Source organism: Falco naumanni, chromosome 6 (genome assembly GCF_017639655.2).
Source record: "Falco naumanni isolate bFalNau1 chromosome 6, bFalNau1.pat, whole genome shotgun sequence".
Taxonomy (NCBI): Eukaryota; Metazoa; Chordata; class Aves; order Falconiformes; family Falconidae; genus Falco; species Falco naumanni.
Genome location: NC_054059.1, coordinates 66,626,873 through 66,642,754, shown reverse-complemented (window position 1 = coordinate 66,642,754; position 15,882 = coordinate 66,626,873). Strand labels below are relative to the sequence as shown.

Genomic DNA, 15,882 nt, shown 5'->3' with positions numbered 1-15,882 from the left:
TTTGAGCTTTAAAGTCGATTAGTTCCTCCATTTTTTCCACTGGTTTCCTCGCAATATAGTTAATATTAAAAGAAATACTCAACTGTTAGCGAGCCAGCCACACGTCTTCCATTTTGCCAAAAGAATTTTTTGCAAAGCACATGGGCAAACTCGTTCATTGCACGTGGCATTACAATGAAGCAACTTCTGAATGACAGAGGATGACTACAGGGGAAACCTGTTTGCGGGAGGAAATTAAGATGCTGGCACAAAAGGTTAACCGCCCACGCAGAACCTCGGGGCTCAGGGCAGGGTTTCCTTAGGACACGCAGGTTACGGCACCTCCACGGCTGCTCTTGGGCACCGCAGCCGCCACGGCCAAGGCGCCCACCCGCGCCAGGGCCCACGGAGCGATGCTGAGCACTGCCGCCCACCCGAGCCTCAACTCCTGACAACCAGCGACGCCCGAAACGTCCCACAAGTTGTGACAAGCCTCCCGAGGGCTACCGGCCGCTTGCACTGCAGAGGCCGAGGCCCCAGCGCCCGCGGGCCGCCCAGGCGGAGGCAGCGTGCCCCGGCGGGCCGGGTGCTTACCGGGCGGTGTCGAGCAGCGGGTGCTTGGTGCCCACCAGCTTGCGGACCTGCATGGCGATGTTGCTGAGCTCGTCGCTCAGCAGGCACCGCAGGCTCATGAAGGACGTCGGGTACCCCACGATCTTCTCGGCCTCCGACACCACCTGGCTCCAGGGTGGGCCGCTCGACGCCAGGCGCCAAAGGCCGCCGGCGCCGCGGCCCCCGCGCCGCAGCAAGGCGCCCCACATCTACGCCCGCCGCCCCGGGGAGGCCCCCGGGTGCCGGCTCCTCTCTCCCGTTACTCGCCCCGGCGGGGCCCCGGAGACCAAGCGGCCACGGATGAGTCCGCCTCCTCGCTCGCTGAGGCCAAAGAACGCACACACCCCGCCGCCAGCAGCCGGCTCAGCCGTGGGCGGCGGGACCCCGCTGCGGCCGCGCTGCCGAGGGGAAGGCGAGCAGGCAGCGCGGCGGTGGCCGGTGCGGGCTCATTGTGCCCTGGGGGCAGCCATCTTGGGTGTCGCAAAACACGGCGGGACGTAAAGCGAGGGCGGCAAGGCTCTCCCTTCCCCCCCCCCCCCCCGCCCGCCTTCCTCGCCTGACGGCTGCGGCGGTTGGGCGGGGGAAGGCGGACGCGGGGTTGAGGGACGCTGGGTGAGGGAGGTCGGCTCCTGGGGAGGAGGGCTGTGATGCCTGCGAGGTGTGTCTCCCCTTGTCCTTCACCCTCGGCCCTTGCGGTGGGTGAAGGACAGCCTCCTCTCTTCCCCACTCTGTGCTTGCTGCTTCCCAGCGCGGGGTCTGCGGGCGCTCGTCGGCCCGGGCACGGCGGGGGTGCTCCCAGGCCTGGGCCCTCGGCTGGCTGGGGCTGCCCCACAGAAAGGGGTGTGCGCAGCCCGCTCCCGGTGGTGCATGCGGAGGCTAGCGGGGAAGGGAGTTCAAGTAGCCGCATAAAGTGTTCAACGTGTAGTCTGCAGCTGCACAGTCACGCTTCCATGATTGCAGTGTATGGATGCTCTTCTTTGTCTTTTCCCACAGTTGTTTGGGATGTGGAACCAGCGGGCTTTACTGCCTGCTCTGCCTTTTCTGTGCAGGTTTGTCCTATGGTGTTCTGCTGTGACACAGCTGAGGAGTTTATCGACAGCCTCTGTATAAGCAGAAGAGGTACTTTCAAGCGGTTAATGTCAAAACCGACAACTAATCTTGAGTGCCCAGCTGAAGACTGCTGGGTCCTGCAATTCTATACTGTGGTCTACTGTATATCGTGTAGTCTTTTATTCTGAGTACAGCCATCACTGATGCCTTTTTGCAGCTACATGCACCCAAAGCTTCTGTGAATTCAAAGAATGAGTTTTCTGTAGCCCAGAGAAGGAAAATTAACTGGACATTTTCAGAAATTGGATTTAATGACCTCCTCAATTCTATAAATACTTCAGCAAGAATGCAACCTATTCTGTCTTTATGATCAGTTACATTCATTCCTCCTATAACTTCCAGGCTTTGTTGCAACGTGTCAGGCAGAGTTCTGATGAGAAAACAGTCCCATTGACTACATTCATGTGAAAAATGAGGGATGTTACATTTCTTATTTTTACAAATACAAGATACAGGCCACTTTATTTTGTTTGCATTATTCCACATAATTAAAAAGAGTTATACTGGAGGTTACTGTAAAAGAAGGTGCAAATGGAAAACAATTCCATCAAAAGGTGAAGTGCAGTCCAGGAAAGCACAAGTAACTGTTGAAGTTAGAAGGGGGAAGTTGAAAAAAAAAGGAGCACCCTTACCTGTTCCCAAGTGACAGTGACAGGGTGTGTTTATTGTTCTTATGCCTGAGACAACTCAAAATGGGTGCCAAAACTAAAAGTTACTGTCTCAGGGAAGGGGGTTTGACTGTGGAGTCAGCGATGGCTGGATGTACATGTGGCATCTCGTAAATAGCCTCTCCCAAACTGCAGAAGGAAAAAACTAGAATGCAGAGAACTTGTAAAAACTGGAAAGGTGACAGGAGAGTTAAGGTTCTAGTGTCAAATCTTTGCTTTCTGTGCTGCCTGTCTCTGAAAGAACAAAACTTTGCTTTGAAGGAGCTGTCATTTAGTGAGTGTAGTTAGCTAGTGTCATAGAACAAACTGTTGCTAAATAGGGAATTTCAGCTCATAAACACAGTCTAAAAATGACAGAATGCAATGGCACGTTTCTGTGCAGAAAGACTAAGTTAATGAAAATTGCCGGAGGGATGCACTTAAGAGGAGCAACCAAGTCACCTCATCCTGTAATGGTGACAAGTTCCTTGATTCATTTCCTGAGCCATATCCATTCTTGCACTTAATGTGGTAAGTGTTCTGTGAAAAACTAACATGATTATGCAATTAAGGTCTGCTTAAAATAATACATATAAACTGAGGAGAATTAGGGTTCTATGGGCAGTAAACCTACCATCTCCTAATGTGTGAGACTTTAGCTTTTCAAAATCACTGTTCTTTGTGTTACAGTCTAAGAAACTGAACACCTTTTCCCCCCCTTATTTAGAATTCTAAGTCCAAATGGTTTAGAAATAGGGCAAGACACTTGATATCCACAACACTGCACACTGCCACTAGAGCTACCTAAGGATTTACCAGCAGCAGGTTGATGTTCTTTACATGTCATCACTGGAGAAATAAAGTATACATTTTGTCAGTAAGTTTCACATAATTTTTTTGACCACAGAGACTCTTTGACAAGATTATACTGTAATACCCGTGGACCTTCTCTGTCTCACTCTCAGCCCAATGCCTTCATCCCTTTCCCTTCTCTTACCAATGTAGCAGTCTTACTTCACTAGTCCATTTTTGACTCCTGGTCCAAGTTAATGGTTTCTTTTTCCCAGACTGCTCACTTCTTCACTGCAGTACCACACACCACCCCTGCTGGCTACAGTTCTTTCATTCTCTTCACAGCTGCCTCATCTTTTTCTCATTAAGTTCCAGTCATCCTCTTGTCTGCACAGCCTGCATCCTAATCATGGACTCTTCTTTTCACACACATTTATGGGTGGGACTGTGGGGAGCAACACCAGAACCCTGTCTCAGTTCTTGCACTCACCTCCACGAAGGCCTCTGTTGCTAGGAAAAGCAATTGCCGGAAAATCTTGCCCATCCCCAGTAAACCTACAGATGATGTCCATTACTGTTGAGACTTTTCAGACAGTAGAATAGGGAAAGACCATTCTGACCAGAGGTCTGTATTTACATTTTTTTATGGAAACAGCCTGAGATGTTGCCTACCCATCAAATCACTGGCAAATCCTTTGCCAAATTTCAGGTTTAGTTCATGCAGATAGAAGAAGTTTCTCAGTCATACAGTCCAACAATATTTTTTAACACAAGTAAAATGTATTTTTTGCCAACCTTATTTTGCAAACTGACTGAACTATTTTAAAAATCAGCTTCAGGCTGACACACCAATCACAATAAAAATCATTAAAAATTAGTTAATATTTTACAGTTACAGGCATCAAAAGCCAGGGTGTTATAATGGGTAATGATGGACCAACTTACCCATAGGCGTTGCTGCTTGTGCTGCCTGCAATTTACGGTTTCTCAGTTTTTCTCTCCACAAAACCATGAGAAGCAGAAGTATGATGTACTTACCATATTTTAAATTGTGGACAAAACCACAAGCTTTATTCTTCTTTTTTCTCCTTGGCTCATTTCCCCTCAGGATTTGAGAGAAAAACCCACACTATTTCAAGAGCTTCAGTGACTGTACAATAGATGTGTCTATTTCTTTAGAGTGTTAAGTAGAGAAGAGAAATGAAGCTCTTTTTTTCTCTATCAATTGACTTTGTTAAGCCTCCCCAGGAGGAGAAAGAAGCCACTGCAGGGGGTCAGTATCAAAGTTGAAGAACAAAGATGAAAGGTGAAGAGACACTTCTGTTTACACCAGCATGCTCTGGACTAATGTACCAGAGAATACATCAAAGCCACAACTAATACCATCTCTGGATATCTTTTCTAACAAATGAAATGTGGAAATATTTTCCTGACTACCATCTAAAATAAAACTCTTGCAAAGCACTCTCATTTGGTTGGGAACATTTGACTTTTCAACCTTTTATAGTTACTCTGGCCTTATCCAAAATAAATGTTGTCTATAGGAGAATGAAACTAGCAATGTTAATATTTTATACTAACTATACCGTGCCTATATAACCTAATATCCTTCTAGATGTTGCTATATTTTTTAAATATGTTAAAGCTTAGGTACACTCTAAGGATGTTTACAAAAAGAAAAGTTAACAGAAATATGTCTGTTCCTTCCAAATCATCCAGGTAGTTAGTTGTCTTGTGTGTGTCTCCTTATCCTACATACAGTTAATTGATTTATTCCATAACATCCTGGGAAAGTAGACAGCGATGATCATTTCCATTTTGGAAGTCAGGAGGTTTAACAGAGAGGTTGTGTGATTTGTCCAAGGCTTTGCAAAACCCCTAAGGCAAACTGAGAAAAGAATCCACTTTTCTTGACCTCGTTGTCTGTGTCTTGTCTACAAGGCTGCCTGTCTTCCTACTAGCTGACAGACTACCAAGAAGGATGAAGGCCTTATTGATCCTATAGTTAGACACTGAAAAAACAGCATCGTTTAGCATGAGTTGATTTCAGTAGGAGTCATGTCCCTTGGACAGAATTTGGCACTAAAAGGTATTAATTTTTAAACCTACTGAGATACCAGTATCAGTACATGATGCGTTGCTGGTTAATAAATGATAATAAATGCATAATTATTTCAATTTTCTTTAAATAACAAATAAATAAATACAGCTGTGATATAGGGATCCTTTGTATGAGCAGGTGTATGTTACGCTTTCCACTCTGCGCACAAAATGCAGTGATACAGTAGCTCGTCGGTGCACGGCACAGATGAGAAGCCGAAGCTCCGGGTAGCTCTCAGCAGTGCTGCGCAGGCAGTGGGACGTGCCCCTCCTGTGCTGCACACTCACAGAACACAGTTCCCTTCTCATGGCTTGCCAGCCAGCACTGCACAGAAAACAATCAGTTGAAATCCCTCCATTTCAGCAAGCTGAGTGGGAACAGGAGCAGACGAGTGTGTGGCTGATAATGCCCCTCCTTCACAGAGTCACTGTTTTTTCACCTCCCAACCCAATTTCAATTGTAAGACAGCCTCTTAGGCTGTCTCTTCTGACGGGCAGTACTCCACTCAGGGGAATTTGGACAGAGACTCTCAAAACAGCAATGTTTTGTAGCCGAGTAATCTACAGAAGAAGGGGGAGGAAGATAAGCACAATGTTAGTTCTGGTCATATGCAATTGAAGCTGACAAAGCATCCATCATCCTGTACAATATTAGCCTTTAAATATTCAGCTTTATCAGTTCCCCCATTCCTAATCCATCATTAACCACCCCATGAAGCCTCAGCTGATTAGCCCCACCTCTGCAGCTCAGCAACCCATTAACTATTTATTATTTGTATTTAATTGAACTCTAGTAGCAGTGGAAAACTCCAACCAGACACAAACTGGAACAAAGGAGATGGTCCCTTGCCTAAGGAGTTCATGGTCTGGGCAAGAGCAAAATGCAGCAAAGAGGAAATGACAGCCATGCTGAACAAAGGTTTACTCACATGCCCTCTATCAAACTCCCTACACCACAAATCTATAGATTTTCTATGGATTTTTTTTTTTTTTTTGCAGTGAGTTCCACCTCAGCATCCCTTAAAATCACGGCAGATTATGCAGTTTGGGAGTGTCCAGTAGAAAAAAAAAATATGGGATTTTTGTATGTTATGTGAAAAATAGATTGAAAAACTCTGCCTCAATCATTCCACAATTACTAGGCAGTGATACAACCAGGGATTAAATTCATAGTATAGTAGCAAGCTGGCAAACATATATAATGTACACATTTTATATGGATTTAAACAAATAAATGGAAGCCTTTATCAGTTAAAAAGCCTATTTATCACAGATTAAACATATGTAATTTATGAAGTGTTATTTATATTTTGCTGCTTGCTATTCACATGCATAATCAAATCATAGATACAATACTAAGTGTTCTTTCTGCTAGTAATGCTGGGTTTAAGGGGAGAAGATCTATACACCTTTTTCTGTCTTTCTCTATTTTTTTACTTAGATGGGAAGCTATGTATTCTCCACCAAGACTGGCTGCACATTTCCTCTGAAGTGAATTTTGCAGAAGTCACCGGTGCCTTTATTACCTCCACCTGGATTTCTCTACTTTATGAGTCCCCTTTGAAGTGTGCCTGAACGATCCAGTTCCCAAGAAAGCCGCTACCCACTCCTTGAGCAGTGCAGCACAGCACGAGTGCTCTGCACCAGAGACTCAGCACTGGCTTGCTGTTTACTTGTCAACTTTAAAGCCCAGAGCGCTCGAGGAAATGGTTTTCTAAGGGGCCACTCTGCCTCTGTGCCCACTTGCTGCCTTGCTACCAGGTGAGGAGTAGTGCCTGTCTGGGAACCAAGTTTCAATATATGAAAGTCAACCTGGATGATAAAGAAAATGGGTTTAAAATTTGAGTTAGAAAACCCAAGTTACACAAAACCATTTGAATCCACCCCTATAATTCTGTGTCTGAACAAATTAATGTATTAGCACTGACTAAGTGGCTTTGGGGAAATTAAAACAAGATAAACAAAGGTACTCATCTGTAGCGTTCTGTACTATCTAGACACTTTCCCCCAAGTCTACGTAAACCCTTCTGTTCAATATAGGTGTTTTTCAGTAAGATTCCCTCTGCTTTTGAATTTATCCTGTCAGTCCATTGGAGACAAAGAGTGATGGTCCTCAGGGTACAAGGGGCAATGCATTTATTTTTACCTAGCACTTGACTCACTTGCATCTGTTCTCCTTTTAGTCCCTGTAATTAAAAAGCCAGCCTGCCACTTCAGTACGTGCCTTTAAATGATTAAAATTTGAACATTAATAGCAATCATAGTTACTGCTGCTGTACAAGAGGAAGAACAATTGATCTAGGCCAACAGTGTTAAGTAAGCTATAGAAGGGAAACCATAAGCTACTAGTGCCAAATAGAATATAAGAGTATTGAGTCATGTGAAAGAAGCACCTAAGGTAGTATACCCTGTCTCTGATAAGCGCCAGCATGAAGTGCTTAAGGGGAGAAAATGAGAAATCAAGCAAGTATGGAGAAGTATGTCCTGTGGCATGTCCGCCCAGCTTCCACCTGACTGCACTTCAGAGACTTCTTGAGGCAGCTGCTCTATCAAGTCTATCACATTTAATAAACCAAAATGGATCTGTTTTCCAGAACTTCTAAGTCTGGTTCTTTGAAGCTCTTCTTTGAAGCTATTTAGACTTTTGCTCCCCTGAACATCCTGTGGATATGTGTTCCACAGTTTTATTATGCATTATGTGGAAAAAAAACCCACTTCTTTGTATTTATTTTAAGCCTCCTAACTAATAGTTTGCACTCAGAGCCAATAAGGCATGCCCAAGCTAGTCTAAAAGAAGATGTTGAACAACATCTCCTTCCCTTTCTATTTTATTAATTCCACCCATCTTCCTTTTTCTCTCTCTCATTCCTTCTTTCTTTTATTCTCCAAGCTACGCAGGCATCCGATTTATAAATGCATGCCTATTATGTACCAAAATTCGAATGACTAAAAGCATGGCAGTCCTTCAGAGACATACTCTTCCACGATGATGTCACCTGCTTGTAAATTTAATCTTAAACTCTGGCACCTCAGTTCCTTTCTGAGCTGTGGAATGATGGTGACCTGGTTTTCAGAGGTGCTTAGCACCCACCACCTCCTGGGGGGAGCTGCAGGCACTTGACATGCACAAGAGAACACTTTTATGCAAAGCATCTGCCTGGCTCTGGGCACTCAAGGATTAAATTGTTATTCTGGATTCAGCTTCACAGTGTAGGGACACAGGAAACCATCAGCCCCAGAGTGAAATTAAGAACCTTAGGACTAGCGGTGCAGCCCTTACTTATGGTGATTTAAGGTAAGCAGTCCTCTTGAATTAAATATGAATCTTCCCATCTTTTTCAAGATCAGTTGCAAATGCTACAGCAGACAGCCATCTTACAGAATTTGTGTAGTATAAATGTACATAGATCATTGCTGTATCAGGCTTCCTGCTTCAGTATCTGCTTTTCAGCTTTCTATCTGTTTCCACTGTAAAACACACCAAAACTTTAACTTACACGTTCACGTGCACAATCATCCAATAGATACACTTTCCATCTGCCCTATAGTTTTTCCTCTTTCTCTGTTCTCCTCTCACTCTTGGAATTTGCTCAGACCTAGTCTCTAGCCAAAAGTATCTTTTCTTTTTTTTTTTTTTCCCTTCAGTGTACTCCTCTTAGCATTTCTTTTTGCTTTCTCACCACCTTTCTATGTGTCAGCCTTGTTCCAGTTCTTCTCCCCAATGGCATTCAGAACTCCTGCTACTTTCATACACTCTCACCATTTTAAGCCGCTTTCCCACATGCTCCCTTTCACGGAACACCTTCCTTCCGCTGATTTCCGAAGCACAGATGCTTGTTCGCTTTCCGTGATGGCAACAACAGCTCTAAAAGAAACATATCATTTCCCATCCTGCAATTCATGCACAAATGCCTGGCATGTGCTGCCTGGAGAAAGCCTTTCAACTTTGAATTTCCTTGCCTTTGTGGAATCTGTGAAAAAGTCTGATAAATTACAGCTTTGGCAGTTATTTCAAATAACTTTATTTGCAGCCAAGTAAGGCAAAATCTGTCAATGGTGCCATCCCCATGTTCTTTCAAAGGTCAGTGGTGTTTCATGAGTAAGCTCAAAGTCAAGCTGGTTCAAAGGGAGTCTCACATTTCATTTTTTTCCAAGAAGGTTAGGTTACATGTTCTAATGGTGACAGGGCTGTCCTACAAGACATAAGAGCTGGGTTCTAGTTGAGGCTGTGAGACTCTTCAAGTACATGTGTTTTGTCACCTTATCTCTCTCCTGATGATTTCTCATCTGCAAAATAGCTGTAATACTAACTGGCAGTTGTAATATTAGTTAACAACAGACAAGAAGACCTCAACTAATCATATGGGTGGCTAGGTTTGGAACTTGGCCTTGGACCTGGTTTTAGTGTTGGCAGTTCAGGTAAAGCAAATAAACCTCAGTCTACAGCTCTTCACACGGGGGCTTAAGAGGCACTAGCTGTGACACACAATATGCAAGAGGCAATTTCTCACATTGTCCCAGTGGGTGAGAGGAAGCAATAATACAGAGCTTTGGCTCTGCAAGCCAACTGAATTGCTGCCTGAGGTTGCAGGAATGGTCGTGCACCTGGGGTCCTCTAACGATACTCAGAAGAAACCACAGCATGGCAGGGGTTGACGTGTATGTGGGCAGGATTTCAGAGCATGTTAATCGGGATATGCATGGAGTTTCTGACCTTCAGTTCCTGGAAGTCACCCGGAGCGGAAGTCTTCTGGCAAGCCTTTGCCAGGCTGGCTGGGTGGGGTGGAAGTTGTATGGGATCATCTGCCATCAGCACCCTCTGGTGCTCTGAAAGGGAGTGGTGAGGACATGTCTTCACTGCTTTGACTGGTAGTGTTGTCAAAAGAAATTGACAAACACACGTGACTTCAATAATCTTGCGTGGAGATGGATACATACATTGATCTTATTTTAAGGCAAAAACCCCTACCTGTGTAGAGAAGGATTCTCAGGACTGTCTTTGAGCAAAATCTATTTTTGGTTATGAAGACATAGATTATTATCATTAATGTTATATGCGTGATTTAATTAGGAAAAGCAACACAGTTCAGGAAGACAAAATCCTTCCATAAATTGAAGCAAATTGAATAAATTGCAGGAGAAATGGGCTGACAAGAATCTTACGAAGTTCAGCAAATAAACGTGAAGTCCTGCACCTGGGGAGGAATAGCATTTGTAGTAATATAGGTGGGGACTGGCTAGAAAGCAGCTTTGCAGAGAGGTCCCTGCGGACCTTGATATTCAACAAGCTGAACATGAGCCAGCAGCATACCCTTGCAGCAAAGAAGGTTGGGGTGCATTAGGAAGAGCACTGCCGGCAGGTTGAGGGAGGTGATTCTTCCTCTGCTCAGCCCTGGTGAGACACGTCTGGAGTGCTGGGTCCAGGTCTGGGATCCCCAATATAAGAGAGTCAGGGACACACTGGAACAAGGACAGTGAAGGACCACAGAGAAGATGAAGGGACTGGAGCATCTGACATGAGGAGAAGCTGAGAGATTTGGGGTTGTTCGACCAAGAGAAGAGAAGTCTCAGGGGAGTTCTGATCAATGTGATCAATACCTGATAGTGCAGCAGGGGAGTAGAGAAGATGGAGCCAAGCTCTTCTCAGTGCAAGGATAAGGGGCACATAGGCAGAAATTTAAATACAGCAAAATCCATTTAAATATATGAAAAAGCTTTTTTTACTGTGAAGGTTGTCAAACACTGGAACAGGTAGCCCAGAGTCACTGTGGAGTCTCCGTCTCTGGAGATATTCAAAACACGACTGGACACAGAGCCAACCTGCTCTGCTTTGAGCAGGGAGAGCGGACTATATGATCTCCAGAGGTCCCTTCCAATCTCAGCTACTCTTTGATTTGCTGAAGAATGTTTTCCTACACTGAAAATATGTGCCACATCCTAGTCCTGAATATATTTCTGTTATGCATTCCTAAGATATGTTTGGGTTTTTTTTGACAGACTTTTCACCACAGTGATGCAAATGCATTGCCATTATACATTAGGATGTGTAAAATTAATGTAAATATAACTGAGAAGATCAAGAGATTGAATTATATGTCATGTAGGATTCTGGTGAGGTGCTGGCAGGAAAGCAAGCATTGTGGAAGAAGAGTAATTGTCAAATAATGACATGTCAAAGCCCAACTCTACCCAAGTCTAAATCATTTAGTATGTGTCACTGTAGATACCTTGACATGTTTCTTTGGGTCCAGGAAAGAAATGAATAACCCACTGTATCTTGTATATGCAATGCAGGGGGTGATTTGGACAAAATGATGTAATGTTTTTGAAAGCATGACAAGAAAATTAAGGATGAAGAAACTCCAGAATGACTTTTATGAATGAAAAGAACCTGTAATTGCTTTCCATCCCTTGACAGATGTTACTTAAACTGACATACTATATCGTGCAACAAAGCTCACAGGGGAAATACAGGATTATGAGAAAATGTATAAACCACTATCTTTATTGTAAAAGATTCTTTTATTCTTCTCAGAAAAACAAAGAGAGGAGGGATGCCTTTTAGGAAGAACTTGATGTAAATTACTGTAATAATATTTTCAGGAATGTATCAGCACAATTATTCTATTAGAAAGAAAAGAAAGAATGAAGTTAAAAAGAAGGGAGAGCTTTCTGCTGTATCCCAATCCCACACAACCTCTCCCCTTCTCCTCCCCTTCTAGCATCTGGGAGGCTTGCCCATTTAATAAAGTGAAAACAAGAAGACTCTCTCCTGCCGCCTTCTGTGTGGAGAAGTAAAAGAAGGGGAAGGGACAGAAATGGTCATTGTCGAGAAATGATTGGTGAAGAAATAAGTGTGCATTGGCTGCAAATATTCTCAGTTCACCTTGGAGGGAGCTTTACAGCTGTGGGACAGCTGCAGAGAGCACAGGTGTCCAGCCCCCAGCAGTTTTGCTTCTGACTTTGATGGTTCCCTGCTTTCAAGGTATGTGACAAACAGGGGCTGGACACGCTGAGAGCAGGAGTGTCTCTCAGGTACCTCAGACCTTCTCCAGAGGTCAGCATTTGGGGCGTCAGTCAGAAGGAAACAAGAAGCCCTCAAGAAAGCAGGGCTTAGTATATGCTCGTACCAACGTGTATGACAAAGCAAGTAGACCACTGTTTTGAACCAAATGAAACATTAAAAGATTCGTAAGTTTTGTTCTGAGGTACAGTCTTTAATCATAATGAAGTCTACAGGTGGCAAATACATAGTTTGTCACAGCTAAGTTCAAGTCTGGTATAATGTGTCTAAGTTTCTTGCTCACCCATAGGTCCTTCCATTTTCCTCTACCTGATCTTCGGCACTATATTCAATGTGAAAGCGTCACAGCAGGGTCACTGCATAATCATAGTGGATAGGTGGGGTGTAGCAGTAGACAGATGATAAAGATTTTTCCCCAAAGTCAATAATGGTGTCCGGGGCATATTTTACTAATTTGGTTTTTAATGCATTGCTGATACCTTTTTAAAGGTTTAATATTGATTGATTTTTAATAGCATGGGTGTTCTCTGATGCTGAAGAAGGAAAAGACTCCTTCTTGCTTATTTTTGGTGTGGGCAACATGAGAAATGAAACAAGAAACAAAAAGGCATTTTAAAAAAAGACTTGGAAGTGTTTAACAAAGAACCAGAGAAACAAGTTAACATTTCTGTTTATCAAATTATGTGAAGTTTCAGTCAAGAAGAGAAATCATTAATTGATGATTTAATAAGTTAAATAAAGTTTCTCTCTGTTTGCCAGAACTTTAAAAAGCATTAACAGCATTAAGGCTCTCTTGCCATTAATCTGGACAGATTTGATGCTGATATCCTAAAGCAGCACAAAAAATTGAAATATTTGTCAGTATTAAAATACCTCCAAACATTTCCAGGCCTTTGTATTTGGAAAGTCGCCACTACTTCCATTTCAACAGCCATACTGTGTCTGCTTTGGAGAGACTACTTCTTGACAATTTGCAGAACAGCCTCTAATCGTCTAAGGAAACTCTGGATTGAGATTAGTATCCACAGCAGAAAGGAACCTACGGACCGTACTTTGCTGTGTGTGAGTAATGCTGTGGGCGTTTGTCCAAGCTGAGCAACGAGTGGAACGTACCCCTTCTCAAAGGTACGGGTCGAATACAACATCACGGAAGTGGAAGCGGAGATTGGGTGGAACTGAAGCGAGGGAGAAGTTCACATGTGTGTTTTCCACGTGTATAAAAATGGCTGGCTGTACTTTAAAAGGCTGGGAGCTGAGACTTTAATTATTCAGTGCATTTATTTGCTTCTGATGGCATAAATCTATCAACAGCGTGTCACACAAGAAGGCAAAGGAACACTTCCACTTCAAGTCAAATGAAAAAAAATAATCAGCGTATCGATGCTTTTCTATGACACATATAGTGAATGTCTTTGTTTAATTAAACACTTCAGCAAACCAAATACCTGAATTTAAATTGCTGTTTATTATGGCTTCCCCTTGGACACAGGTGAAATGAGAATGGGTTGGCTGGTGAGAGACTGCGTAGACACATGTTTTCCACAGTGACTGGCATTACTAAGCAACCTGACGGAGAGCTGGCAACACCCTGGCAAGCAGGGACCGGGAAGGTGAATTATCAGCGAGATTCAGAGGAACTAGTTCAGCGCTGCCCCGCAGCCTGTGGCTGCCGTTTGGGATCACAGACGGCGGCCACCCCACGCGCCTTCGCCCCTCGCTGTGCGCCCCGGTGTCCCTGCGGAGACCCATCCCCGCCGTTCGGCCTGCCGGGTTCCACATGCGTTTCCCACCGTGCCGAGAGGGAGAGGAACGGGAGGGGGAGCTCTCGCCGCGGCCGCCGCGCCGCGCCGGGCTGGGCCGGGCCGGGCCGGGATGCTGCGGGCACCGGCCCGGGGGGCTCGGCCCCCGCCCCCACGGGGCAGCGCGACCGCCGCAGGGATTACCCCGGCCGTCCCGGTTTTGCCTCTGGAAACCGCCACGTGCTCCCCAGCGTGCCCACCGAGTGCCGCTTGTTTGGTGCCCTCGCCTCTCCAAACCTTTTCGCTTTAAAGCCGTCGGTGCCGCTTACATATTTACCAGCTGGAAAAATCAGGCCTGCGTGTTTATCTTGTCCCCTCCGGTAGGCAATCAGGAGAAGAAATATTAAAGAATATTAAAGAGAGTTGCACTTTAATAAAGACCAGATTGAAGAATTTAGTCATAGCAAAGTGTTGCTTTTGCATTACCTAAAAAGCAACTCTGGTTAAGTGGGTAGGTGTCCTTTTAAAACCTCAAAACGCTAATAAATAGGAATATGAATAATAGAATCTAAAATAAACCCGGGGTGATTTAGTTTAGGCAATTTACCTACACCTGTCATTTTTTGAATGATACTTGTTTTTCAGAAATCCAAATTACCGTGCTTGTGAAAATCCAAGCACAAATTCAGAGCTGGAAATGCAAAGCCATGCTAAAACAGAAATACAGAGCTTGGCAAAGCGCCTTGGGAGTAAGACATGTGCCTGGGCAATGGAAGGAAAAGCACAGGTTCCTGCTGTGACTCAGATACCACAGGGACCTGAACCTCAGTCTTGCAGGTGACTCAGTGACCACTGAAAGGCAGATCCTGTGGCTTTTTTCTTCCGAACTTTGAAAGTAACCAATGAGCTAACAAAACCAAACCAAAACAAAAAACAACCAAGAACCCCCCCCCAAACCAACCCCAAACCCTTGAACAGGCAAGACAGTGAGAAACTTGCTCTATTGCACTGTGGTTAGAGCACACACTCATCGTGGTAAGCCCAATTTGCAGTTCCTACTTCTTTTTGAGATGAGTTAAAATAAGGCGCAGGAAGCTTTTTTTTTCCCCTCACATTGAAAAATCTTATTTTTGCTTTGAACAAGAATGGAAACATATTTTGAAAACCCTGCATGTTCTTTCTTTAAGAGTGTGGGATTCTTGCTCTCCAATGCACACTATATGATAGATTGATTTAAAGTCACGTTGGAAATTTCACAAGGAAATCGATCTCATTAAACTCAGTAGCAAAATCTTCACTGATTTCCACAGGATCAGGATTTCATCCTTGGCTGAAAACTGCTTACTGATACCACATTCCCCAGTATCTCTCTCTGGCAGAACGAATGTGAGCAGCCCTACTGGTCCAATCAGCCACCTTTATTCACCTAATTTAAGATGTTTGCAGAATCCATATTGAGCACTACTGCACCAAGTTTCTTTACCAAAAATACAGGTTTTCACACAGGAAATATGTGCTGTCACAGTTCAGTAAATGTATTTAATGTTAGGGTCTCGGTAATGTAAATACCAGATTTATTTTCTTATAACTTTATGGAGATGTTCAGATCAATGCCATTGTACGATTGACAAATTCATGGTTTCCATAGATTCTGATATTCTGCTTCCCCTTATGAGTTCATGAGCTACCATTAAAACCTGAAAGCGTTCCTTTTTCTTAGTCATTCCCTCCCCAGTAACAAGTGGAATAATTAGGCGGTTTCCAAAACTTATTTCGGTACCTATGATGCATGTCAGATAACGTGTCAGAGCACCCTGAATGCATGAACTTCTGTGTTGACAGTTGATGGCCCTCCATATGCTATCGCTAGAAGAACTTC

At 44.1% G+C, this 15,882-nt stretch overlaps 1 protein-coding gene across 2 annotated transcripts in view; it reads right to left on the bottom strand.

The window, feature by feature from the left end:
* PDSS2 (decaprenyl diphosphate synthase subunit 2) overlaps window positions 1-1,088 on the bottom strand; it is a 120,242-nt gene extending 119,154 nt beyond the window's left edge. Inside the window, exon 1 of one of the 2 annotated variants that reach the window (XM_040598310.1) lies at window positions 574-1,088. In XM_040598310.1, coding sequence (XP_040454244.1) covers window positions 574-800 — 227 coding nt within the window. In that variant the 5' untranslated portion in view covers window positions 801-1,088. The remainder of the gene's footprint in view (window positions 1-573) is intronic. The other variant, XM_040598309.1, reaches the window with a different exon arrangement.
* Window positions 1,089-15,882: the final 14,794 nt, after the last annotated feature.